Source organism: Tympanuchus pallidicinctus, unplaced genomic scaffold (assembly GCF_026119805.1).
Source record: "Tympanuchus pallidicinctus isolate F22 unplaced genomic scaffold, pur_lepc_1.0 scaffold1, whole genome shotgun sequence".
Lineage (NCBI taxonomy): Eukaryota > Metazoa > Chordata > Aves > Galliformes > Phasianidae > Tympanuchus > Tympanuchus pallidicinctus.
Genome location: NW_026294618.1, coordinates 80,252,011 through 80,279,724, shown reverse-complemented (window position 1 = coordinate 80,279,724; position 27,714 = coordinate 80,252,011). Strand labels below are relative to the sequence as shown.

The 27,714-nt window shown below is 35.2% G+C and overlaps 1 protein-coding gene and 1 long non-coding RNA gene across 2 annotated transcripts in view; both read left to right on the top strand.

The window, feature by feature from the left end:
• LOC128086990 (uncharacterized) overlaps window positions 1–27,714 on the top strand; it is a 435,001-nt gene that overhangs the window by 250,169 nt on the left and 157,118 nt on the right. The window lies entirely within an intron of this gene.
• Window positions 1–27,714, top strand: part of BTBD9 (BTB domain containing 9) — a 110,122-nt gene that overhangs the window by 558 nt on the left and 81,850 nt on the right. Inside the window, exons 2-7 of the mRNA XM_052693216.1 lie at window positions 1,296–1,463; window positions 6,969–7,179; window positions 8,338–8,701; window positions 10,409–10,673; window positions 12,782–13,001; window positions 15,076–15,195. Of these exons, the coding sequence (XP_052549176.1) occupies window positions 1,382–1,463; window positions 6,969–7,179; window positions 8,338–8,701; window positions 10,409–10,673; window positions 12,782–13,001; window positions 15,076–15,195 (1,262 nt within the window). The 5' untranslated portion in view covers window positions 1,296–1,381. The remainder of the gene's footprint in view (window positions 1–1,295; window positions 1,464–6,968; window positions 7,180–8,337; window positions 8,702–10,408; window positions 10,674–12,781; window positions 13,002–15,075; window positions 15,196–27,714) is intronic.

Below are 27,714 nucleotides of genomic sequence, written 5' to 3'. Positions count from 1 at the left end.
TGTGCTGTAGCTTTCCTCTGAAGTTAGCTCAACGTGTTTGCCTGATGATAATAGCACGTAGTGTTTTGTCAGCTCTACTGGGTTCATAGTACAAGTACTACTGCAGATTATGCCCTGCTATGATTCACTCAAATAGCTATTGACTTAAATCATTGTGTTATCAAATAATTAAAAAGCTGGACTGTTAAATTTTTCTCAGTGCAGCAGTAATCATACCTTCCCAGAAGTGCCCCTTGCTTGCACTGTTTGTAAAGCACAGCGCATAGACCTGTCCCAAAAACCCTGTGCTGCTGTCACTGAATTTTTTGTTTGCATTTTAAGATTTAAGGTGAGCATTCTCTCTATACCTAAAATGTTGGTCTCATTCTTGTTTATAAGCTTCCTTCAAGTACTGGAAGACTGCAGTGAGGTTTTCCCAGAGCCCTGAATTCTCCAGGCTAAACAAGCTCAACTTCTTCAGCCTTTCTTCATAGGAGAAATGCTTCAGTCCTTTGATCATCTCTGTGGCTCTCCTCTGGACTCTCCAACAGCTCCGCATCTTTCCTTGTGCTGAGAGCCCCAGGCCTGGATGCAGTATCCCAGATGGGGCCTCACAAGGACAGCGAGGGCCACAAGAGCAGAGAGGGGCATTTACCTCCTTCTCCCTGCTGGCCTCCCCTTTTTTAAAGCAGCTTGTGGATACGGCTGGCCTTCCAGGCTGTAGGAACACACTGCTGGCTCTTGTCCAGCTTTTTGTCCATTAGGACCCTCAAGTCCTTCTCAGCAGAGCTGCTCCGAAGGAATTCTTCTCCCAGTCTTTAGACAAATGTGGGATTGCCCTAATCCAAGTGCAACATCTCATCAAGTTCTTGTGGGCCCACTTTGTAAGTCTGTCCAGGTTCCTCTGGATGACATCCCTATCTTAACCCCAAGACCTGAAACCCCACAATCAAACAAAACCCAGCGCTACTCACCCACCACTTGGGGCTAGACAAGACCAGTTACAGGGATTTGGATGTTTGGGGAATAATGTTTATATGACAGGCTTTGCATAGACGTGGTTTAATTAAGAGACTCATATGGAGAAACAATGTGATCACTTTCTGTGCCTTCAAATGAGAAAATGAATTATGATATATTATTGCTTTTCTGGTTAAAAAAATGTATTGTCAATTTTTATTTTTTTTTTCTAAAGAGACTTCTAATGGTTATGGTATAATGGTACTTAAAGATTTCTCATAGAACACTGAAGGATTCTTAACGTTTATTGCTATATGCCACCTATTCTTAATGATATGTTTCATGCATTCTTTCAGGAATATGGTACAGTTGCTACTATGCAGCTGGATGTTGCTGACTAGTGTTTCTATGAGTTTGCTGTTCCACCTGTCAGTTGTTCAGAATGGCAAAAAACCCTAATTTTCAGGAAGTTGGTCACCTGCCCACAGGCTACGTCCATTGTAGACCTTCAGAGAGCTTTACTGGTAAGTACACCAATATATTACCTGCTTTGGCAGGGGGGTTGGACTCGATGATCTCTGGAGGTGCCTTGCAACCCCTACAATTCTGTGATTCTGTGATATTTTCCTGAGAAACTTAAGAATTTAGTTATATGCTATTTTAATCATATCACATTAAGTGCACTAATATTGATTTCACGTGATTTTTAATAAATCCTGCTGTACTGTTCTTGGTATGTAGCTGAATTTATTCCTGCTGTCCTATCAGAGAAATATCTCTCTAAACAAAATGCAAAACAGTAGCACAACTATGCTTGGGAACTGGAAGGTGTAGTAGTGTGTAACTGTCCATGTGTTTGAAGTAAAAATGTTTTTGGTACTGATGCTGTCATTGAAAGGCGTGGTAAATAGAATTAACATCCAGTTTTCTTTTAATTATTTCCCCAAAGAAGGGTTGGAGATTACTTAAAAGTTCTGGGAATTCCATTTATTTGGCTTTTCACATTCTGAATCTCTGAATTCATACTGTGTGGATTATGTTATAATCAGGTATTGGATAAGTAGGGCCAGTTAGTTCCTTGGACACGCACAGGTAGTTATTAATATGTTAGTTAATGTGATACCAAGATTTTAATTAAAGTTAGAATTTACTTTTTTTTGAACTATTATGTGCATTGTGGAGATCTCATACAGATTAATTCCAATAATACCAGGAGTATTATACTTGTTTAGTTAGCTTTTGAATGAGGTGTCACTGTGAGTTGTTCATATGTAAGTCAGTGTGTTTTAAAATGTTGTAGTGTTGTGGGTAACTTTTTTTGTTCTGTAGCGTTGTGACTTATGTATGAGACATAATTTCTCTAAATACCATAATGGTATGTTAATGAAATGGGAAAAGTTGAGGACATGTTTAATCAATGGTGTTCCAAAATGCAGGACGCTTTCTGCTTAAGGATTATCTTGATTAAAACTTTTTCTTCCTGGTGTTTGAATCTGTTTTTGTTTGGATTTTGTGTGTTTGTCAAGGTAGGAGGACATTAAGATAAATACAGCATCTTTTTCCATTTTCTTTCTAAAGGCCCTTTTAACACTTGTTTTCTGGTGCCTTGTAATGTAGGGTAGCTTGATTCTCTGAGTAATATTATGGAAAACCTCAGAACTGTACAGAACAAAGGCTGGAAATACTATATCAAAGTAAAAGGATGAGAATTAATGATAGGAGGATACTTTTTCTCCTCAGAAGTATTACTTGACTTGTGCTTCAGTGCTGAATTACATTTTTCCTGACATTGATGTTACAGAGTAAATTAATGATATTTGCAACTAAATTCTAAATATCACATCTGTCAATACATAAACAAAACATAAGTCCTTTCTCCTGTGAACCTAAAAGAAACAGTGGACAGACTTTCATAGTTTTGTGGGCTTGCATCAAGCCATAGAATTATTTGTTTTACTCCAGGTGCTTATGAAAGCTTTACATATGTAAACTGAAATTCTTTGCAACCTGAACGTACTGCAATGTGAACAATTTCTCTTTTGGAATATGGGTGTTATTTTTGGTTGCTTTTTCTCCTTGTCACAGTTTTTACTCTGCCTGTGAATATTGTTACTGTTACGCAGAAGTCCAAAGGAGCTTTGTGGTTCTGACAGAATCAAAGTGCTTACGTTTTTTTTTCTGTACACATTGAAATATTTATCAAATCCAGAGATGTTATTTTATTGTACCAGGACTTACGAGAATAATAATATTTTTATATAAATACCATTTAAGAAAATTCTCTGTGTAATTCTAACAAGGGCTGTATTACTGTGATATAACCAGATGGGAATGCAGTTGTTTCAGGGATGTGAAATTTTAACTCCATATTTATAATCTGGACTTATTTCACAAAGTTTTTAATTCTGTCATTTGTCTGTTTACTTGCTAATTTTTTTTCCATATAATTGTTTTTAAACTTCCAGAAGTTTTGGTGTTTGGCTTTTTTTTTTTTTGTGAAATATAAAGAAAAAGAAATTTGAACATATTCATGGACAATTTCTTATATCCTTTTTTCTGCATAGTATAAAAGCATTTCTTCCCCTTTTTCAGTGAAACAGCTCTGTTTTTCAGAAGGCTGTTTTTAATGATAGCTCAAATGGGGCAGGGGAGGTGACATCGTGTTGGTCTTTGTTGCAGTTTAGTCAAGAAGTCATTGTGGTTTTTGTTGCTGTATGTTGTAGATCACAGTATTGCATTCTATGACGTGTTACAGATTATTTATCAGAAAGGAAATATAGCAAGCTGGAAACTGACTGGGTGTGTTTTTTCTAACCTTGACATGGTGTATAATATTGCATGTTATGTTATACTATAAATAGTAGGCCACATTTTTTGCATCTTTAGTAGTAAGATGGCCACCAGGATGTGGGTCTTCTGTTACAATTCTGAAGAGAAGAGATTTGTAAACTTTTCTGACATCATAGGTGCAGTTTAAAATCATTTCAATGTTAATAGCTCCTCAAACTTACTGAGAAGATTGTTGTACTTAACCTATATCTGTGTCATGAACAAAGCTGCAGCAGCTGACTTCTGAAGCACCTGATTAGCTGTTAATAGCTCCTGGAAATTAGGTTATGGTGCTAGTAAGAAGTTTATAAATGGCTTGGCCTTTTATCTGCAATTTGTTAAATGTTCTTCTCTGATCACATGGAAGAACAAAGGCTTGAATCTGAATGGAATGTCAGTGATTACAGAAGATGCTGGAGAGTTCATCATAAAGGATTTTGCTGAGCTCCAGGCAGCTTCTGTCTTTTTTTAACTGTATTAAAACTTTGAGTTACAACCAAGAATGCTGGTTGTAAAGTTCAGCTACACAGGTAAACTGTGCAACTCGCCACAACTAAACCAGTATATTACTATCCACTTCCTCAAACAAGAAATGTGCAGGTCTCTTCAAGGGCTGGCTCTATGAACACCTCAAAATAATCCAGTCTGGGAGGATCTGAGGTCTCTTGGTTCTACATTTCAAAGACAAGATGGCTCTCATACAGTGCTGCTTTGTGTGAAAAACTGATGAAACTTGCATTAGAAATGTGTAGTGGATGGGTAAATAAATTTGAGTTCTTCAGTATACAACAAGTGTTACCCACGGAAAGAATATAAAGTATGTGCATAGCTCTCATAGACTTGTAAGTTTTCAACCCTCTGCATCACTGAGCATTTGAAAGGCTGTTCAGCCAGGGCTTGCAGCTATTCTTTGTATCCCCCAGTTTCGGTGAGCAGTTTGAAACTAGTAATCTAGAATAATGCATCATGCCAGCAGCATGGGGAGCGTTGAACATCTATGAAACAAACTTAGTTTGCATCTGACACAAAAGGGCTTGGAAATTTCTACTTTCATCATCACCTGCCTAAGTCCAGGATGTTGATATCAGACTGTCATTATCAGCTTATTAGCAAGTGCCCCCAGCTCAGACTTTGTGCTTGTTTAGAGGTAGGTTTATGTACCCTTAGCAGGGTACATATTTCTTTCTTTATTCATTTATGTGAAATGGGAACAATTTTCTCTTGGACCCTTTGCCCTGTAGGCATATGACAAAACCTACAGCAGCAGCAAACAAAATGAGCATGAAGCCAATGGCTTTTCCTTATTTTAGCACTTTTATTGTCTCCCAGTTTTCTTCAAGCAGTATCTATTCCCAATTTTACAGGAAAAAAACCCAAACCTGGATGAACAAAAAAGTAAAATGTAGAGAAAATGGAAGTAAAATAGATTTTAAAACCAAAATGTGCCTATCCTAATACATGCTTGTAGCATCTTAAAAGAAATTCTCTAATTAATGATAAGTGGAACTAGTGCGAGAGAGAGAGTAAATTTTGTTTGATAATACGCATGTAATTGTATGTAATTGGGTTGCCTGGCTATTGTGCATAACAATGAAGATCAACGACAGTATTTACAGACTTAAAAGATATGGAAAGTATGAAGGAATATGGATGTTTTTGATTTGCAGCTGAGTAACAAACTCAGCCTTTTGTTTGCTCCTTTAATGTAATAAAGGGTTTTACATTTTGAGAACATTTCCATTTCACTGTTGTCTATGCATTCTCAAGTAATTATGCTGTGATAAATACCGTTGCTTGTTGCATCTTGATTGATGTGAATTAAGTTAATCTTGCTTGTTACAAAGCAAACATTACTAGAATTGGATCTGTTGCATAGATCTGCTTGGTGCACTGTTGCTTTACATAAATGTAAATAAACCAATGCAGATGGAGGAAACATTCAGTTATGGAAAAGAAAACAAACATAAAAAATAATTTATTCTTATGTCAGTGTAGGAGAATAACTTCATACAGTGTTCTGTGTTACAGCTAGACTGCCTCAAGTTCCTTGGCCAGTAGTGCTTGTTCCACATTAATGCCTCTGTGGGCATACAGCTTCTAATTCAGATGGCAGAGACAGCCTGAGGAAAGCTGGGTTCTGCTCCCACTCATATTGTGATTTTCATAGATCAATTTACCATTTACTATGCTATCTTCTCCTCCAGTCTGATTTGCTGCCAGTATCACTTTTTCTAGTTTGAAGTTCTTTGAAATGGTGTTTCTGTGATATCTTCATTTTGTATTAAGAGTTTCCAGGTGTTTTGAAGCACATACAATTCTTTACCCCTATCCATGTGTTTTCCTTTCTTTGTTCTGTAAAAATGCCTGGAAACAGACATGCATTTTTTGTTTGCATTTTTAGCCACATTTTGAAATATATTCATGTCATGAGTATTTCACATAGAAGATTAATGTGTGAGCTGTATGCAGTATATGGCTTCATTTTTCTGTACACACCATCTCACATTAGCACTAAGAATGTGCCCATTGTAGCTCAGGAGGTGATACTGAAAATACAGGTGATTATTATGTGAGGGAGCTGACCTTTTTTGTTGAAAAGTAAACTGAAAGTTGACAAGAAAACCTGATTGAAGACTGAAATAGTCCTCTGGATGCTCTTGACACTGAGACAGTCTGTTAAAACATCAGGCATAACTTTGAGCAGTTATGTTCTTCCAGTTCTAGAAAGCTGATTGGAATCATTCAAGGATGGATTACAAACACTGTTGGTTTTACTCATTGCTGTTTTTAGTAGAGGCTTCAGAGTTGAGATTAATTAAGTTGGCCAGCTGACTTTTTTCTCTGTAATTATTTGCGTTTTAATTCAGACAAATAATATTATTTATAATGGTGATTGTAATTAAAATTGTTTAATTTTTGTTCATTTTGTTTTAAGTTTTTTTTAAGTAAATGGATTGATGGAGGAACGAGATGATGGAATTCTCTGAAATATTTTTGACTAGAGTTCTTGATGGGAGCTGCCCTGAGTCCTGTTATAAATTACCTTTAATAGAAAACCTCTTTGTTTTGTTTTCCTCGTAATATATGAGAGAATCAGAGAGAGAGCTTTCACTATTCCCTTCTTTTTTCATAACTGCATTTTTCATCATTGCTATTTCTAAATATGCCCTTTATAGCAGTTATTTTCTTTCTCTCTGTAGGCTATCAATATCATCATCCCTCCAAGATGAGTAACAGCCATCCGCTTCGTCCTTACACAGCTGTTGGTGAGATTGACCACGTTCACATTCTGTCAGAGCACATCGGCGCTCTGATGAATGGGGAAGAATATAGTGATGTTACCTTCATTGTGGAAAAGAAACGTTTTCCAGCACACAGAGTGATCCTGGCTGCGAGGTGCCATTATTTCAGGTGAAGCACAGCTTTTGTGGGGCTCACTGCAAATTTTCATGCAGATAAGATAAACATTGTTTCTCTATGAACTTTTCAGCGTGTAATCATCTGTCCATTGAGTGTGACCTTTTCTGTGCGAATGTTTCCCAGCACATCAAGTCATTGTGTCCAGATATAAGAAGATAAATACCATGTCATGATGTTATTCTTTTGACCTTCATTAAATTGGACTTTTGAAGTTATTTTCATAAATTCAGGAGAAAAATAACTTTGGAACAGAAAAATTCTGCTGTAAAATTTTTTGATTTCTCAGAGCATGGATAGTGTGCTTCCGTGGACTGTATTAATCAGAAGTTTACTTTTGATGTGTTGAAGTCAAGTATTTGAAAAGATCTGTTTGACTCATATTAGAATATTTTAAAACTAGGGATAATACTAATGCATCTCATTCTGAAGATCTGGGGCTTTTCACTCTAAATGGAATCACTTTTCTGGAAAAAGATTATGAATTTAGGTTGTAATTTAGTTACTAACATACCCCTCTAACAAAACTGCAGCATGAGAGCAAATTGTGTTCAAACTCTATACCACACTTTAAAAACAAAACAAAATCCAACAGATTATGGGTGTATTTAGTTCTCTTTTTCCTTCTAAAGATTCAGAACATCTTTAGGCTTGTCTCATGTTGGGTTTAGCAAATCCCAGGATTCTTGATCTTTTATTCCTTTCTTTAATCCACCACTGCTGTTATGGTGATGAACTAGTTGTTTCACATGTTTTTTGCCATTTTTTCTTTTTTCTTTCTTCCTCACTTTTAACACTATTTAAAAACAAAAACAAACAAAAAAAATCAGTAGCAACAGAAAATCCAACTGAGTTTCTGCTTTGCAACTATTGCTCAAAGTAGAGATGGAGCAATTGTTCCATAGAATAAAAGCATGATGCATTAGAATATTATTCTCCCCTATGCACTGTTTTCTGTGGTCAGCTGTACTTTAAATGACATATAGGGTTTTTTCTTTTGTAGCTGTAGGGAAATGCATCCCCTTTGCATCCCCTGTGTTGTTACTTGACATTTTGTTTATCTTTTGTATGTTTTTTGTTTATTTGTTTGTTTTTGTTAATAAAACAGATATTTCTAGGTTGTAAATTTCTTAAATTTTATCTTCTTTGTAGAGCATTGCTGTATGGTGGAATGAGAGAATCTCAGCCTGAAGCAGAAATTCCTCTTCAGGACACAACTGCAGAAGCTTTTACCATGCTGATGAAATATATTTACACTGGTCGTGCCACACTACGAGATGAGAAGGAGGAGGTCCTCCTAGACTTCCTAAGCCTGGCACATAAGTATGGATTTCCAGAACTGGAGGATTCCACATCTGAGTATCTTTGCACCATACTTAATATTCAGAATGTTTGTATGACATTTGATGTTGCCAGTCTTTATTCCCTTCCCAAATTGACTTGTATGTGCTGTATGTTCATGGATAGAAATGCTCAGGAGGTACTCTCCAGTGAAGGCTTCTTGTCACTTTCTAAGGTATGGTGCATTTTTCTTCAGTATTATTAATTTTTTTTGCATACATTTCATGATTAAATACTAATGGTGTAAAATACAAGCTTGTAAGTTTGTTAACAGTTATCTCTTGGTATTCATGGGACTGAGACTGAATACTGGAAGTATTCAGACCAAGATGAAGTAAAAACCTTGGCGATCCATTCTGAATTTTTTAGAAATTTAGTTGTGACCACTCACTGTAGCTAAAAACAAGAGTATTCTGGTAGCTGGGTCCAGAAAACTTAATTTTACCTTGTTTTTTTTTTTTCTGTCCTTGGAATAGTATTACTTGGTTTCTGAATGTTGCCCAGTAGTTGTAAAGAGTTGAAGATAGCAGGTACTCCATTTTATTAATTTCTTGATATAGGCAATCTCTGTCATAGGCAGTTTTCCACAGTGTAGGCTGCAGTATCCCGAGGCTTCATGTGATTTATATTGCTGATTATTTGTGCAGCCTTAAATCATGTAATATGGTGGTATTGCAGGGTGTATTTTTTTAATTTTGTTCTAATATATTTGTTGTTGTTGGATGCATAAATATTTGTGTAAGATTCAGGCAATTCTGTGCTATTGAATTATTCCACATTCTCTGGAATGGTCTTTGAGCTGGGCATAATAGTGGTTTAATGTTTTCAAGTAGTGTTCAAGTGAAGCAGCAAAGTATCTTGAATGAAAGATAGCTTAATTATACTTGAACAAATAAAGAAAAAAGTGTTAAAAGCGTTAGTGGAAAAACTGTGATGGATCAGTTCCTTGAATAAGTGCAAGATGCTTCTGCTTTGCTGACTAACTTGCTAGCTGTGTAGGGAAAGAATGTTTTTTTCCCTACGGTAGTCTGTCATACTGAGCTTATTAAATCTGAGTTCTGAAGGCATATACTTTCTGAAATCTTTGTTGTAACCAATCCTGCCGTACAGAAGAGATCTGTGCCTTTCTGAGGCAGACTTCTAATTATTTTGCTTGTTAAATGGAAGCCAGAATCCCTTCAGTTTTTTTTGTTCACATTTTGCTATCTGTGGATTATTTGCATTTGCACTTGTGGGAGTCACTGAGGGTTTTACCTGTTGATACTAACTTTGTCCCAAAAGAGAAGGGATAAAAATACCCATGTAATTAGAAAGGGTTTGAAAAAGGAATTCCAACCCTCAGTTGACATTTTTGCATCAGTCATCTTATGTCAGTCTAAGTTTAAAGGAATGTTTTATATTGTACTACTAAATCCCCAAATTAGTTCTTATATTGTTTATTACTTTAAATTTATTTACGTAATTTAATATAATTTGTAATAAAATTGATTTTTTTCCACATTTCCATTCCATCTTCTTTCTCATAGTGGATTAATAATATTGTTTAATATTTATCTTAGAGATTTATTGGATCTTCAGTAAGAAACTAAAGGCATAAAAACACTACTGAAACTGAAGATTGTCTTGTTGAGCAATACTGTTAGTACAGTTACTGTAGACTAATGTGGAGTTTTTTGTTATTTCTTAATCTGAGAAACTAAATTGGATATCAGGAATCTTAAGAGGACTTTTGCTTCTACTATGTGCTGCTTCTAATAGTCATTCTTTTGGAGTTTATTTTTAACAACTACAAGTTCAAATGATCTGTCTAAAAAAAAAGAAACAAACAAAAACTTCTTTTTTTTTTCTTTCCCCCCTTGTATTTTTTTTTACGTTCTTCCAGGCTGCTCTTCTGAGTATCGTACTGAGGGACTCTTTTGCAGCTCCTGAGAAGGATATTTTTCAAGCCTTGATGAATTGGTGTAAACATAACCCCAAGGAAAACCACGCTGAAATCATGCAAGCAGTGCGTTTGCCACTAATGAGTCTAACAGAGCTGCTAAATGTTGTCAGACCTTCCGGATTGTTGTCGCCTGATGCCATCCTAGATGCCATTAAGATTCGTTCTGAAAGTCGGGACATGGATCTCAACTACAGGGGCATGTTAAGTAAGCATTTTTATGTTTTGTTGCCTCTTTAGTGACTGCTGTGCTGTGGCTGTCTGGAAGGTATGGTTAACTTGTTCTGTGAGTTTTTATTCCTCAGGTGGGAAGTAACGTTAGTCAGCATATTTTCTAGGTTTGTGTCTCAGGAATTGCTCGAATATGTGCTTTGCTTTAAGAACGTATTTTCCTTGAGGAATTGTTATTTTAGTAAAAAATCTTTTTGGGGAAAAATGATTTGTTGTGTGCTAAATGGAATTTCAATGGTTTTACATTGATGCTGGTTTGTTTATGAGATATCCATCTTTTCTCCAATGTTTTTGATTTTTTGTTACTATTGACATGTTTGCCCAAATAGCATAAACAGATTTTCCAAATTGCTTAATGGAAACAATTTGGGAGGAAAAAAAAAACAAAAATCATGAAAAGCCTTTTGTTTGGTTTCTCGTATTTCTGCTCACTGTTAATTCAACAAGAATATCTAATGCTGAGCTTTTTGAAGATACTGTTACTTTGTATGTAGTATATGATGTATACACTATTTGCCCCACAGCAAAGAATGAAGTTTTCTTTGACAGTTTGCCCTGTAGTCTGTCAGTCACGTAGAGTAAGCCTTGAAAAAGATAACAGATTTCCTAGAATTGCATCTCCCATTTGTTTTTCTTTAGAAGTTAATACTTAATATTTAAAAATCTGAGTTAATACTTTGATACTGTAAAAATAAATACAAGACATTCTGTTGACTGTCCAGAAAATACATTTTTCAAAGTGGAATGGTACCTTGTGACTCCTTTTCCTGCCACCTTACATTGCAATAACAAGATGTTTGTAATCTCAGAATTTCTATCTTTGCCAAAATCACAGCTTTCTAAAAATTTGATTTTCTATGTTGTTTTAGTACTAGTTCAGACACTTGGGTTTTTCTCTGTAGGAACACTGATGACCACTTGCAATTTCATAGTTGTGCATTACCTCTTTTATAGTTGTTGTGTAGAAATACTACAATACAGTGTGGTTAAATTTTTACCTCTTTAAACGTTGTATGCTCAAGTGTACCACTGAATGTTCCTTAGATACACCAATTAGGTTAATTAATATCCTGTTAAATTTCATACTTCTCTTGCTGACATATTTGAAGAGTTTGGGGTGGACTTTTTTTTTTTTTTTTTTAACACCAGTGCCATATTTTCCAGGTTCTCTCCTCAAAAAAGGCTGTTAAAAATGTCTTTTTAACAGAGTAGTTGATCAATGTATTGCTTTGTAGGTAGCTGTTATTATCACCAGTTTTCTTGATGGGAGACTTTGAAATGGTGACAAAGGAGGCTTATTTTACTGGCTTCTTTAGCTTTGAGCCAACATATTAAAAAGTTTTCTGTTAACTTCATAGTCTTTTACTCTGGTTCATTTAGCTGTCATGTCTTGAGCATTTCATGTGGTTTTAGCTTCCTTCTATTTCAAAATAAAAATAAATTTTAAAAATTGAATTTAAGGCAAAAAGTCAGAAAGAAAGGCCCCAAAGTGATGAGAGAGATTGTGAGAGACTGATTGCAAGGAGAGACTGACTAGTCCAAAAATTTCTATTCGAGTGGAAAATGACAGTTGAATAAGGGAAGGTACATTAAAATTCCATAAAATCACGAAACACCCTAAGAATATAGATACAGTATACTCAGCAGTGATCACTACTTATATCATGTGAGATCTAGGTGGCATCAAATGAAATGGAAGATGCAGAATTTCTAAAATCTATTTTCAAGATGCATTATTACTTCGTGGTCATAATCCTATACTGTGGAATTATAAAATAGCTTTTATTAAAACAGTGAAAATAATTTCTAAAATTTACATCTCTGTATAAAACAGCAAAGAACAGTATCTTCTGGTTTAGGAAATGGAACTGTGGATTGCTGGAAAGAATGGGTTTACAGAGGAGGTATTGCTCTGTGCTGACCCTCCTTCTGTAATTCTTTCTTTGAGCATCTGTTTGTAACCAGTACTGGAGAATTGATGATGGCAGTCAATCTTCATTTTAACTGAATACAGTTGATGTTCAGAACATCTAACTTGCATGATATGAGTATAAATATTAAACAGTAATTTCCTTTTCTTCTTAGTACCAGGGGAAAATATTGCAACAATGAAGTATGGAGCCCAGGTTGTAAAAGGGGAGCTGAAGTCTGCTTTATTAGATGGGGATACTCAGAACTATGACTTGGATCACGGCTTCTCTCGACACCCAATTGATGATGACTGCCGTTCTGGTATCGAAATCAAACTCGGCCAGCCATCAATAATCAACCACATACGAATACTCCTGTGGGACAGAGACAGTCGGTAGGTGCCAAGTTGACTTAAAGAGGGGAAGGCATTTTCACTTGTGATAACAGAATGCAGAATGTTTATGAAGATTTTATGAAAACAGCATGATACCATGTTGGGGATGACAACAACAAGTTTTATTTGAAAACACTGTTTTTTAAGTATAATCGTTGTTACGTATGTTAAGCGGTCTTAAAATATCTCCTGACATGTCAGGCATATTCTTTGTTTTCATTAAGTATATTTTTATTGAAAGCTTACGTAATTTAAATACTTTTAGCAGTTTTGTTTTCTATTTGTAATTTAATTTCCAACTATTAATGTAAAATTGGGTATTCTAGTTCTTATGCAGGCCTACTCATCCCACATTGGAAGAATGTTTAGAGTTTTTTCAGTGTATCAAAATTGTCAAGAGATAACATCTCTGATGGTAATTCAGGGAATAAGAGTTTGTTTGGTGTAGAATCATAGAATCACTCAGGTTGGAAAAGACCTTAAAGATCATCGAGTCCAACCACGACCTACCCATACTACTCTAACAACCCTCTGCTAAATCGTGTCCCTGAGGACCACATCCAAAGTTTTTAAACACACCCAGGGATGGTGACTCAACCACCTCACTGGGGAGCCTATTCCAGTGCTTACCAACCCTTTCTGTAAAGTTTTTCCTGATATCCAACCTGAACTTACTCTGGCACATCTTGAGGCCATTTCCCCTCGTCCTGTCACCAGTGAGAAGAGACCAACCCTGCTCTTGCTGTAAGCACTTTAAAATGTCACCACAAGAAATTTTTAATTTAGAAAATATCTAATGCAGGTATTCATAAGCAATATTCTTTTAAAAAACAATAGAACATGCTATTTGTACTCCTAACACATCATTATCTTTCTTTTTTTTTTTTTTGTACTTATAGACTAACAAATGAAAATTGCAAAAGTTTTGTTTTCTTGAGCAGGTTGTGTTACTTTAGAACAGAAAACGTTGATGTTCTACTGATTTTTTTTTTTTTTTTTTGTAAATTAAAATTTATTTAGAATATCAATTGTAGTTATCATTCAAAACAATTTTTTTTTTTTTTTTAGCTATTTAATTGTTTGAAGTGAGTTCAGCTGAAGTTTTATGTTTTCTTTTTGGAAAGATTGAAAAGTAAAACTTTAAAAGGTGCAATAAACAACTTTTTACAATATTTAACTATTTGTCACAGATCAACCAAGTAAACTCAGTGTTCAATGAAATTTTGAAAAGTATTAGAGGTGAAAATAGTGAGTAGTTCTCTTGAAATTTTTTAGAGTACTGGTAGCTTGAAAATTGCCTCTCATTTACAAGATGTAAATCAACTAGCAGCTGCTGAAGCTGGGAGTGGAGATTGTGGAAAACATTCTCCTTAGCACAGTTTACTCAAGAGTATTTTGAACTTAAGTAGAACAAGCCATCATTGGCAGCAGAATCGGAGAGGGTGAACCTCTTCATCACAGAAGCACAGAAACACCAAGGTTGGAGAAGACCTACAAGATCGTCCAGTCCAACCATCCACCTATCACCAATAATTCTCACTGAAACACTTCTTATGTTCATAAAATACAGAGATTATGGTGGTTTTGTGGTTTAGTATTTAGTTTCATTAGTCTCTGTGCCACCCTAGCTTTTTTATTTATTTATTTATTTTTCTGTGGGAGATATTATTATTGTTATTATTGATATGGCAATAGTAATATCTGCATCACTGGTAGTTTAGATTTATTCCATGCAGATGGAATAGAAATTATTTTATGGCTAAATATCACTGAATTTGAAAGTTGCCATTGCATTTCTAAGGTGATGGTCTGACTTGATCACCTGATTACTGCAGATTGTGTGTTCGGATGTTTCAAGTCATTCTGAAAATGTCTCTTAACATAACTGCATGTGAATTTGGTATCAAAGCTAGTTTAGAATAAGGATCTCTTCTAGATATTTTAGATGCAGGATTGTGGTAAGAGCAAATAGCCTTCTTTTCAGCATGACTGAAATCCAGAAGAAGTTGAAGAAGTTAATATCCAAGGTGTGGCTGTTCATATTCTAACCCATCCTTTGTTTTAAAATCCAAAGGTCCTACTCCTACTACATTGAGGTGTCCATGGATGAGTTAGACTGGATTCGAGTTATCGATCACTCTAAATACCTCTGTCGGTCCTGGCAGAACCTGTATTTTCCTGCCCGCGTTTGCAGGTTAGTGCTTGAATGCAATGTTGCACGACTGTCATTAAATAATGCAGATACCAGAAAAATTGCTGGGTTTTGCTACTATGTTACATCTTTCTGGTAATGTATGGTATACACAGCTTTCATCAGCCATCTTCAAACAAAAGAAAATGTCACTTTTGCATTTTGATATAACTACATTTGATTGATTTCAGATATCCTGTTTTGAAATCTCTGGTACTTCTCTCTCTCTCTCTCTTTTTCTTTAATTTTTAAATTCGCTTACAAGTAAACGTCATTCGTTGGCTGTCAAAACCTTTTAAATGTTTTTAAATATTTGTTTTATGCCTTGGAAATGTATTTTCATATATATTCACGTGTCTTCTGTTGTTGCACTGAAAAAGTATTTTTCACAGTTGCAGAAGAGAGAAAGGAGAGAATTAAGATGTAGGAGGTTCGAGTAGTGTTATGTGAAGCACAAAGCAGCTGGATGAGCTTACTCATTCTTGAGCTGATATTGTCGTTTTACTGGAGGTGCTGGGAATACTGGAAGAGATTTGTAGTCACACCAAATTGGCCCAAGCAAAATCTATGTTAATCTTCTTGATAGAGAAACTAGTATCTCTGTATATTCCAAAGAGACTGTTGTGATTACACTTCGCCTTCTAAAGGAAATACCCTATATATAGGGCTTGTGTGTAGTAATTATTATGTAGACAGACTTCTTAATCACTCAGCAATTACTGGAATCTTCAACAAAGGGAAGCACTGTTGTTGGTTTTTTTCCCCCCAAAGAATGATTTCTTACTCTGATGGTTACTGCTTTATAGGAAATTGCAGAAAACAGTTGTCTATGTGGAAAAAATATAGTGGATTACTTGTGAGCCATTTCAGAAATAACTGAATTCCTGTCATTTTTGTCATCTGTTCTGAGTGTAATTGGTGTTTTATTTTTTGTGATGCAGACAAATGCATTTTCACCTTTTCCCTGTAAGTTCTGTGATTCTGCTGTTACTGTTTTTTCTTTCTGAAATGGTCACATGTCTGATAAAGTCTAAGCTTAAAGGTATCTCTGTTAAATCATCTAACAATTATGAAATGCCTCATGGAGTTTATAGGTACTTGGTTTTTTGTTTGGTTTCCTTTTTTTGTTGTTGTTGATTTTGTTTCTGTTTTTGTTGTTGTTGCTTTTTTTGTAGGTTGTTTTTCTTTTTTTTTTCCCCCACTTGGTAGAAAATGGACAGGTTGTTACTAGGCCTTTTTTTTTGTTTTTTTATTCCCTCCTGTAAGCAAGAAGATTTGAAGAGATCTTGGGCGTTAGAGTGGGACTTCTCTTAATCTTCCTTCAAAAGGACAGCAATTCTATGGCCTTATCCAAAGACTTGTCCCAAATTGATTTTCTATTTCAATGTCGATTTGTCTGCTTGTCATAAAGCAAAGTGCTTTGTGGTAACATTGTATTGGATGACTGAGGAGTAATGGAGAATTCAGGAGGTTATTGACTGTGATTTTATTTTACACACCATTTTCAAAACAAGAGAGTAGAACATGCCAGATTGAAGGTCTGCCTGTTTGTCTAATATAGTAGAGCAATTGATGAAATGTAGATTATAAAGAGATAATTAGACCTGAAACATTTGGCAAGGATAGTTGCCTTCTTATCTTTTACATTCTTTAAATCTTTTCAGTTTTCTCTTGAATTAACTCTTTGAGTCACTACCCATTTTAAAAACCAAATTCAGTGTCTCTTTCACACTAGCAGAGTGAAAAGGATGCAACTTTCTGACAGTTGTTGAGTAAAATGCTTGTAACTTATATACAATGAATTAAGACCAGCCCAGTGCTCTTGCGTAGTCATTTATTGCATCATGTCTATTATAACCTTTACTGTGACTTTGATTTTTTTTATTGTATGGAGCATTGTGAATTAGCCACAATAGATATAGAATTAAGGACATTACTGTACATCGCTCATGGGAAGAACTTGTGGGACACTGGGACCTCAGCAAATGAATGTTAAAAATTCCAAAGGTCTTCAAACAGGCAGTGCTCTTTTGTATTTTTATCCTTTTCACTTTTTTGTGCTTTCGTTTTTGTTTTGCAGTTTCATCTTTGTGCTTTATCCTTGTTCACAAGTCATGAAAACCTATTCAAAGCTGTTAGAAAAAATTGAAAATGTTAAGAGGTCTCAAATCGAATGTAACCACAAGGTGTCACTGTAACAAAAGTCTGAGACAGACTTTGCTTTTATTAAGCAGCCTGGTATCAGGTGCTGTTTTTGTTCTGTGCCTCAAGAGTTTTTGATACTAGTGATTACACCATTTATAATCCTCTACCTGAGTGCAGACAAATTAAATTCTAGATCCTGCTTCTCCTGAGCTTTTGGAAGGGAAAAAAAAAAGACAAAATGTAAAAAAGATTCAATAGGAACACAGTTCTAAACATTCCTTAGTTTATAATGTTGGTAATTGCCAACATTAGGCAAGGTAGTGACAGGCAAAGAGGTGCTGTTTTAAAATATAGGTTAGACAAGTTCTTTTTTCCTCAATTCACCTCAGTCAGATGGCTTCAGACATGTGCTTACTAACAGTGGTGGCACAGTTGCTTTATTTTTCTTTCCTCTTGTATGAAGCATTGAAGTTAGTAACTGATTAAGCAGAAGTCTTTCACTTTCAGCCTTACCAGTAGATCTCTGAAAACCTTATCTGTAGTAGGTACCCAGTGTTCCTGTGCTCAGTAGAGATGCAGTAACTTGCCAAATGGCATTTGGAATATGGCTCAATCTGAAGACCTGTTGAAACAAGAGAGGAGTTGACTCTTGAGGAAAAAGCAATTGAAACACTTTACCTGGTACTTAAAATAGAAAACAGTGTCTGCAACTCTAATTCAGCACTTGTGTTTTTTGAAACAAGCTATTCTATTTCCAACCCTGGTGCCCCTGTAGAGTGGTATTTAGTGAAAGCACATAGACATCAAAAAGGGGATTTTGAATGTTTTGAATGTTTTCACTTAAAATCCATCTCTGCTAAATCACTGATGTAACTGAAGAACACAGACAGAGAATTGTTGGCATGAGCACTGGTAAGGTCTTCATAAGGTCCAAAAAGCATCAGAAAGGGGTGAAGGCTGTCATTAATAGCCTTATAAAAATGACTTCTTATAAATGTATTGATTAACATTGTGCAACTGAGACATTCTTCCCTTGCTTACTGTACATGGGGAATATGAGTGGTTACATAGGCAACATGTTAATTTGACTAGCTTGTGTAGCATGCTTTGGGAGGCATTTACTGCTGTGAAAATATTTTATTCCTAACTGTGCAGCAATGCTGATGTTTCAGAGTTTAGAAAAAATATCTTTCTGGATAAGACAAATTTTTTTATCTCTGGATAACTAAAAGCTTAAAATCTTTAACTAATTAAATACTGTATACAATACAGTGATAATGTAATGTCAAAAGATAATTTTAGAAGTATCATGGCTTATTTTTATAGTAGCATGCTATTAAATGAAAACAATTTTGAAATGTTATTCCAAACCTTTAAAGCCTTCACTGATGTTATTTTGACAAACTGGTTTTCACTTCAGGCACACAGTTTTGTTGTGGTTGGGTTTTCGTGTGTTTGTGTGCGTGTGGTTTTGTTGGTTTGTTTATTTATTTCCTTATGTTTTGAGGATGGGGAGAAGAGCTACTCATTCTTTCTAGGAGAATGTGCTTGCATCAAGGTTTTTTTCTTGGCATGTTTCTTGACCCTTGTCTTCTAAACTTCTGAAATGCATGGAAATGGTTTTCTGAAATCTCTGTTAGGTGCTGCTTGCTTATCTTCCTCTCTCTGTGTTTTTTCATGGTTTTTTTTTTTAGCATTTTTCTTTTCAGTATGTATTCAGTCTGACTTTTTTTTTTTTTTCTTAGATAAGGAGATAGTCTCAGATTTTTAAAATGGTGTAAATCTTCTGTGGAAGATCAAGAAGGCTATTGCCTGCCTGTGGCAGAATGTTTATTGATTTAAAAGATCCTCCTTTCATCTTAGTTCATGTGTACTTTAGATCCTAAGTGTGCACTTCTGAGTCTGGCTGCAAATGTGTTCTTTTTGTAGCCATATTGAAGCTGATTTCTCTGCAGGCAGAATCAATAACATTTTTCATCAAGAACTTTATCAAGGCAGCTTTTTTCTTAATTCTTTCCTTTGTCTGTGCCATAATAATTTCACTTATCCTCACTTAAAGAACCCAACTCATCTTTGATGAAAAAGCAGAAAATGTAGTGTGAATTTAAGCAGTTGATGACAACCTGCCAGACAGCTCATCTTCTGAAAATCGTGTTTGTGAACAAGTGTGTGTAGAGAAGTTAATATAGCTCGTATGGAAATGTGAAAAAAGCCTGCCCAGCCAGTTTGTTGGCTTTAAATTGCAAATATATTTATATATCTTGCAAATATATGATTTGTCTTGTTCTTTGGTTTATAGTTTAGAAGAAACAATCAACTTCAAGTGATCTAGGTTACACATTCTTGTTGTTTGACTTGTACTTTCGTAATTTGTTTTTAAAAAGTATGTATTCAGAACTTCTATGTGTTCATTATGAATTTAGAAATTGTTTTTAGGTCTATTTTTAAGTGGTTACATCTCATGAGAAATCCAACATAATTGAAAATTATTAGTAGGTATTCAGCTTTACATAAAGATACACCTAAACACTGAATCATAAAATTGTACGTAATAATTTTACAGCAAGATCAGTTTTAAAGTTATTGCTGCATAAGACAAATCTGTATTTAGAAAATATCTTCAAAACTTTATTGTTTTCCAAAAGCTAGAATTAACTGTGAAAGCGTACATGCTTACAAAGACAGACTTTTACACAAGGAGATTTTTCTTTTGCCAAGTTTGTAAGAATTCTCATTTATTTTAGTTTGTTTATCAATCATGGCCATCTGTGGAATTTGTTTGATGTCCTTGTATAAAGCATTTATCTTTCTCCCAATTTCTAGGCACGGTCATGCTTAGAAATAACGGGCCTGGTTTGTTGATGTGCCTAAAAAAACTGTACCACACTTAAAATCACACATTATTAGTATTCAAATTGTATATGAGAAACCTAATAATATGGTTGTGTATTCTGTCTTCTCAATTTCTAAGTTTATAAAGTGATCTATTGAACAGTGCTGGGCCAAGCACAGCTGTGGAATAATTTGGATGATATTAAGAATGTTGTAGTAAAGCAAACATATCTGTAGTTTAACTTCTCCATTCAGAAACTGATAATTATCTTCTAGGTAGCTCTTTTTCAAGGTATGAACCAGTGTATGAATGATAAAGCTCTGAAGTCCATTGCCTGATTCAGTGTCGCTTTGCTCTTTGAAAAAGTGCTTGTAGAACCTGTGATAGCCTGGAGCTTGTTGAGTTTGGACTGTGCTTTCTCATCCCAGATTCAGCTAGGAAGAACAGGCTGAGAAGATAGGACACCACCAGTTGAAAATTAAAAAGTCAAGCTGGAAAGAACTAAAAGCAAAACCGAACACATTTAAATTAATAGACTATTTGTATAAAGTTGCATAAGCATCTGCAGTGGACAGAAGTGAGTAAAGGAAAGAAAGCAAGAGCAGAGAAAGAGAGGGCACAAAATACACAGCATGTTTTAAAAAGAAAATCTCAAAGTGAGGTGAAGAGTATTTTAAAATAAACTGTTTTCTACTGTGGTGATAATAGGAAAAAACACATGTGATTTATCATTTTTAGGCTAATCCTATGATTCTGTGATTCCATGCCTTTTTGTCTACTCGCTTTGGAGTTACTTGCCATCAGCGCAGCGTTTGACTGCTCCAAAAAAGAAAGAAAAGACTTGCAGCTGCACTGATGAGAACATTCCTAATCTTCTTAGAAGCAAATTAATAGCCTTCATGGGTTATCTTTACCTCATATTGACAGCATTTTTCAAATTAAAGAAACCTGAAACTTATTTCACTTTCAGAATTCATTGACCAACGGGGGGGGGTTATAAAATAGTTACATAACACCTTCTCTTTGGGGAAAGAGGGATATGGAACATTTTCCTTAGTTAATGAGTGTAATTGCCGTCTTAAAATAAGTGATAAATTCTGGGGTTAAAATCAATATTTTCTTTGAAGTTCTCCTATATGGCGTTGAGGAGTAAATTTGATTGTTTTGCTGGTTTGTTCTGAAGTGGCTAAGAATTGGAAAAATCTCGAAAAGATCTTATGAATCTTATGAAGCTTGACACTTCTTCAGCTTCTTCAACCCAATGTGCAGGACTTGTGGAAGGTAGTATGTGATGTCAAATCATACAAAGTTATAAGTTTATTTTTGCATTGGCTTTTCAGACACCCTTTTTTTTTTTAGTGGTTCCAAAATTTGGATAATGGGAAGAGATGAAAATAATTATTTTTAAAAAATATTCAAGAGACAGTAACATAATGCTGTTTCTGTAACAAGCTTTTTAGTCTGGAAATTAAAGAGTTGAAATGTCACTTGCTTGGACATCTAAAGAAAAAAAAAGATAAAATCTTGAGCACCTAGTATTAAAGAATGTAATTTATCTTAACTGTGCCTTACAGTGTGTACATCCAGCAGTGACATTATTTAGTGCATATTAATAAACTTGCTATGTATAAAATTCACTTTTTAAGAACTATAAACTAAAGAATAAAAAATATACTTTTTTTATTTTGTAGTTATTACTTTAACGAAACAATAAGTAGGAGGGCAATTTACTGGGTAAAATGATTATCACAGAATCATAGAACGGTTTAGATTGGAAAGCTCATGTCCAACAGCCCTGCCACGGGCAGAAATACCTTTGAATAGATCTAACTGCCCACAGCCCCATTGAACCTGGCCTTGATTGCCTCCAGCTGTGGGGCATTCACAGCTTCTCAGGACAACCTCCTGCACTGTCCACTGCCATAGAAGAATTTCTTCCTTATATTTAACGTAAATCCACTTTTTTTGTTTGTTTTCTTTCATTTTGCTAGTAATAATGATTTACTTAAGGTTTGTTGTTATTTAAGGAAGGCACCAGAGTATTCTTAATTCTGATTTAATATGTAGGAAAACTAAAGATAGGTAGAACACTGCATATGTGCATTCATAGACGTCCTTCCCATTCAGGTTATATTTCATCTCTTGCTTCTTTTTTTTTTTTTTTTTTTTTTTCCCTTGAAGAATTTATTGTATATTTAGATGAAAACTGATTTTAAAACTTCAGTAGATCGAAACAGAATGAAGGGCTAGAAGACATTATCACTGATTATTCCAGCTTTTGCTAAATTATAAAGCATATATCACAGCTGTAAAGAGAGATTGCTTCCTAGGTCATATTTTATCTTGCCGTAGTAGATAAGTGTGTAAATGAAAGGGAAACAAATTGTTTCAGTATAGGAAATCAATATTATTTCTTTTGAATGAAAGTGAATGAAATTGAAATAATTCACTCTTGTGTGAAACTAGAAACTATAAATGTATTTTATCCTCTTGCAGCAAATTGACGTTCTGCAGACTAGCAACAAGACAACGTTCCCAACAGTAGTCAAACACATTCATGTATACTGAATTATAGCTGAGAAAGAGAGGTTCACTGTAATTTCATGTGATTTACATAGAAGAGCACGTAATTCATCATTTTAATAGAAGCTGGTATTAATTTCAAGGCCAGGCTGGATGTGGCTCTGGGCAGTCTGGTCTGGTGGTTGACGACTCTGCCCATGGCAGGGGGTTGAAACTAAGTGATCATTTTGGTCCTTTTCAACCCAAGCCATTGTACGATTCTGTGATTGTTAGAAAACCTGCATTTTCAGACATCAACTCTTTTTATTCTTTGCACTATGGAAACCTCTGAGTTCCTAAGTGTCATGTGATTTGTGGGAAGATACTATAAGCTCTATGTAGACTTCCAATTCGTAGTTCCCTTAGGCATGCATTGGCACTTTCACATTACCTCCTAACTGGTCTTTGTCATAGGTATCTGGAATTTAATCAGATTTGGAGTCAGCATATCTAGAGTACTTCATTTCCATAAATAATATGCAGTCTCTTGGAATTTTGTAGAGAATGAGACGACCTTAAAAGTGCAAGTTGAGTTTGTAGTAATGATGTACAAGCAAAGTATAAGGAAAAGTATTTACAGCCACCAGAAATGTTGATTTCCTATCATCTTTATGATGACAGAGGCAATCAAAGCAAGCTGTCCTAGTCGTGCAAAAGACAACATCTTTCTGACTTAATGATGGCCATGGCAGAATAGCTAGAAAATGACTATCTTCTAGACACTCTACTCATAAGTATTTCTCAATCCAAACTTTTATGGATTGGCTTACAGATTAATAGTATGCCAAAATACTTGCTAATAGTTTATTCTTCTTCGCCAAAAACTGATTCCCTTATGTTATTCGTAACTGATTTGTTATTAGGAATTCTTACGTTGCTAAAATTTCAATAAAAATTTAGGAGAGTGTTTTTAAGTCAACTTTCCATGTGTATTGGGTTGTTATTTTCTCAGCAGTACAAATGCTAGAGATTGAGGTTGCTAGCTTTAGTTTTCACGTGATGAGATGCTCTGCTGAAAGATATGCAGCTAGATATAAACTTTTCTGGTATTTAAGAATTGTTTGGAGGTCATTACTCTCATATATCAAAGCACAGATTCATATAATTTTTCACAGCTACAGCGTGACAAGGATAAAGGTTGGGTGACTTCATAGCAACATAATTCTGGATACTAACTTAAGGTAAAATATTGTTGCAGGAAACTGTTTTTCCTATGTTGCATGTTTATTTAACAAAGAGCAGAGGAACTCCCCTGAGACCTGATAGGGAACTAGAACCTAAATAGTATTTTGATGGCCTTTTAGACGATCCTTTTTTTATTGGCAGTGTTGGGGAACCTCAGATGACTCCTTTCTACAGAGTAGCTTTCCCAGTTGTGGCTAAATGATGTGAATAGTTACTCGTTCATTTGGGAAGTGTTTTCTGTTATGAGTGTTCATGTTATGAAGTAGAGATAGGTGATGGAAGAGAGTAATACTGCTTCTCTGGAGAAATGTTAGTACAAGGACAGGGTGCAGGTAAGGCCTGTGCTTAGGAAATGACTATTGCTGTTGATATATTGATATTGAAAGAAAAAATAATTTTGGAGGATATCTTCAGAACAAGTTATTTTGCTGGTCTGAAGTAAGGAACTGCTCAGGGACATGATTTAGCAGAGAGCTGTTAGGGTAGTATGGTTAGGTCGTGGTTGGATTTGATGAGCTTGAAGGTCTTGGTTCAAGGGGTAACAGAGAGTTGCCCCCTTATTTCACTGGTGTTTGTTTCTGTATTGTGATATAGTTTTTAATGAATTATTTGAATTCATACAATTTTATCTGTATTTTTTTTTCATTTTGATTGACAGTCTTAGTTTGTGTCTAAAATAATGCAAAAAGGCATTCAGCAAATGAAGATTTGACTGAATGTTTTATTCTGTATTACAGACTTGTTTAGCATGTGTTTCTTCAAAAAATTTTTGTTAAAGAATCTTCCAAATTATCTGATAAGAAGTATTGCTTCAAGTAATGCACAAAATGCAGACTGTGTCTGCCTATCCTGTATTTACTTGTATCCTCTATTAGCTTTGGAACTACTGGCTCTACTGTGAGGCAACACAGTTTAAAATGTTACTGAATAATGCATTGTTTTGCGTATTTCAGGATGATTGTATTTAAATGTGGTGGATGTGGTGTTTGCTTTTTTTTCTGATGGGAGACACGAAAACTGAGAGGCAGTGCAGTTTTTGACCAGCCTCTTGAGCTTCTTTCAGGACTTCACAGGTGTATTGTTTATAAGTATTTTAAAATTAGCCATCTAACTCAAAAGTATCTCTTCTCTGAATATTTATTTCAGTTAAACTTACTTTTTTTTTTTTCCAGTTTGTACTGTGGATAATGAGTGTTTGAGCTGTTCAGAAATGAACCACCAAATTTGTTAGCTACATAAAAAATATAAAATTGCATGGGCAAAGGATTCATTTAGGCATTGAAAAACATTTGTTACTTCATTTTATTTTGAAGTCCTGCAGTATATTGTTTAAAATTGTCATTGTGGTTAAATACATAATCTTATCTTTATGTAGCTTCATACATTACATTGTATGCAACTACTGTGATGAAATTGATAAAGTTAAATGCATTAGTTCTCTTCTGTGTTACATAAAAAGGAAATGTTGCAGTATGGAAATTGTATGGTCGTTACATCAATTTCTAAAGTGCAGGTGGGAGGAATGACTATTGATCTAATAGATTTAATAGTTCACATTCAAAATCTAGAATAGAAGTAATATTTTGCAGCTGAATAGCTGCAGAGTGTAATCCTTCAGACAAAGTTCTGAAAGCAGCTATAAAACTGAAAAACGGCGTTCTTTTATTTTTCAGTTATTTTGGGTGCTTTGAATTCATTTTCAGAACTCATTTTCATATTGTATCTACGTATATTATTGAAATCGTTCAGATCAGAATTTGTTTTGGTTGTTAAAATTAGGAACCATGTAAGTGGTTGCCACAGAAATTACTTGGAGTACTTACAGTACTTAAGATAAAACAGAGGTCACTGCAGGAACCACAAACAATGGAGAGTGCTTTTTTAGAATGCATGTCATAGCAGGCTGATAGATGAGACTGAACTTTTTGGTTATCTCTGCTGTCTCTTTCCTATTTCTGCTGATTTCTTTTTAAGGAGAAAAAGGTTTCATGCTGTTTTGTGTTTTATTTCTGGGGTTCTCTGAATGTCTGTTGTTTTTCTTCTCACACTTTACTGCTTTTCTTTGCACCTCCTGGTTTTTAGAATTATTCAGCTACACTGACTAGCAGAAATGACTGAACAGTAATATAGAGTGTTCCAGGCCAGTGCTGAATTAAAGATGATTCATTCTGGATCAGAAAAATAAATGTTAAGACAGCCGTTTTCTTGCTCTAGTTACTGAAACATGGTTCTTCATGTTCCTTCAGAAGGCCTTTCTGGATTTAACAGTGGTTCCCTCTGGTCATCTGCTGCCCTCTGCTCGAGGTTGCTTAGAGTGGGGATTTTTGAGACTGAGCTACTGATCCTCCCTTCCCTTTTGACCTCTTAAGCTTGCACTGAGAGTTTGTTCTCCCATGCTAAGCTTGAGGGAAATTCTTACAGCCTCCTTTTGCAGAAAGACAGTATCTGCTGAGTTAAATATGAGCAGTAGCTCCAAGGATCAAGCATTAGGCTCCCTTTTCTCTTTCTACCACTTCCTGACAAGTGGTAAAATTGGATGCAGGCATCAAATGTTTTGCTGGCTTCCATGCATCTTCTACAGCAAGTGAAGTGGCCAGGTAGTCAAGATAATTTATAACACATTTTTGAATATCTGTGCATAATATAATTGGATCAATGCAAATGCAGGATAATGCAGTTCTTTCAGTGTCACTGTTGTATTCTGTAAGTTCCTATCAGAAAATCAACCTGATAATTACTGTATTTAAAGGGAAGCGAATACTACACAATTTTATTTCTTGATCTCAATTATATGGTTCTTATTTGAACTAACAAAGCAGCTATTTCATCCTGTGTAAAGGCAGCTGGCTTTCTCCAGACTGTCTTCAAAAATACGGTATTAGCATGATCAGGGGGATTAAATAAGATCTAAAGAATTTTGTAGCAATCTCTTCTGAGAGAAGAGATTGGAGAGGTTTAAAATTTCTCAACAGAAGAGGAGAATAGGAGAGGATAAGCTTTCAAAGTAAAGAAGGTATTTTAAACTGAGGGTATTAGGCAAGGAGTGAAGCAAGCTGTATACAGAAGACAGGCTGATCTGGGGCGTTATGTGTTAAATGTAGACATATTTATGTGCAAGTGCAAGAACAGTGTGAGACAAGGCTTAGGAGTGCTTAGGGACGTTAGAAAAATTTTAACAATGTATTGTTCTACCTTGAAAGTATGTTTGCTTCCAGTAATTGTTGTAATAGGGTTTTGAAACCTTTCCAAGTAGTTTACAACCATATCTAAAGTGATGAACTGAATAGTCCCAAGGCCCATTCTTTAATCCTGAAATAAGCTGTGTCACAAATGTCACAATTTGGCAACATTTGTCTAATTAAATTCTTTCAGCTTCCAGAATGGATTAACTGTTCCCACTGCCTGTGGCAAGGAATAGCTTCTGGGCTATGCAGACTCTCAAGCACTGCTTTAGAATGGAGAGCCACTTGGTCTAGGCTGAAATTAAGCCTAGATAGTTCTAATGGTTCAGCAGCATAGACAGATTTCATTTTCAGGTGACCTCAAAGATGAGTAGTGAAGCTAGAATAATTTCAAGACTGTATTACAGAGGAGAGGTTTTCCTGTGCTTTTATGCACAGTCAGTACTGTACAGCGTGAGGGAACAGTTTGAGACAATGACTTAGGATGATGCTATGAACTCCATCAAATGCATGGCTATAGTTTGCTTGAGCAGTTATAAAGAGTGTGAAAGATCTGCGAGTTATTGTGCCCAATTTGTTAAATGATTGATTTGGAGAACTTTGGCAGTCGTTTTT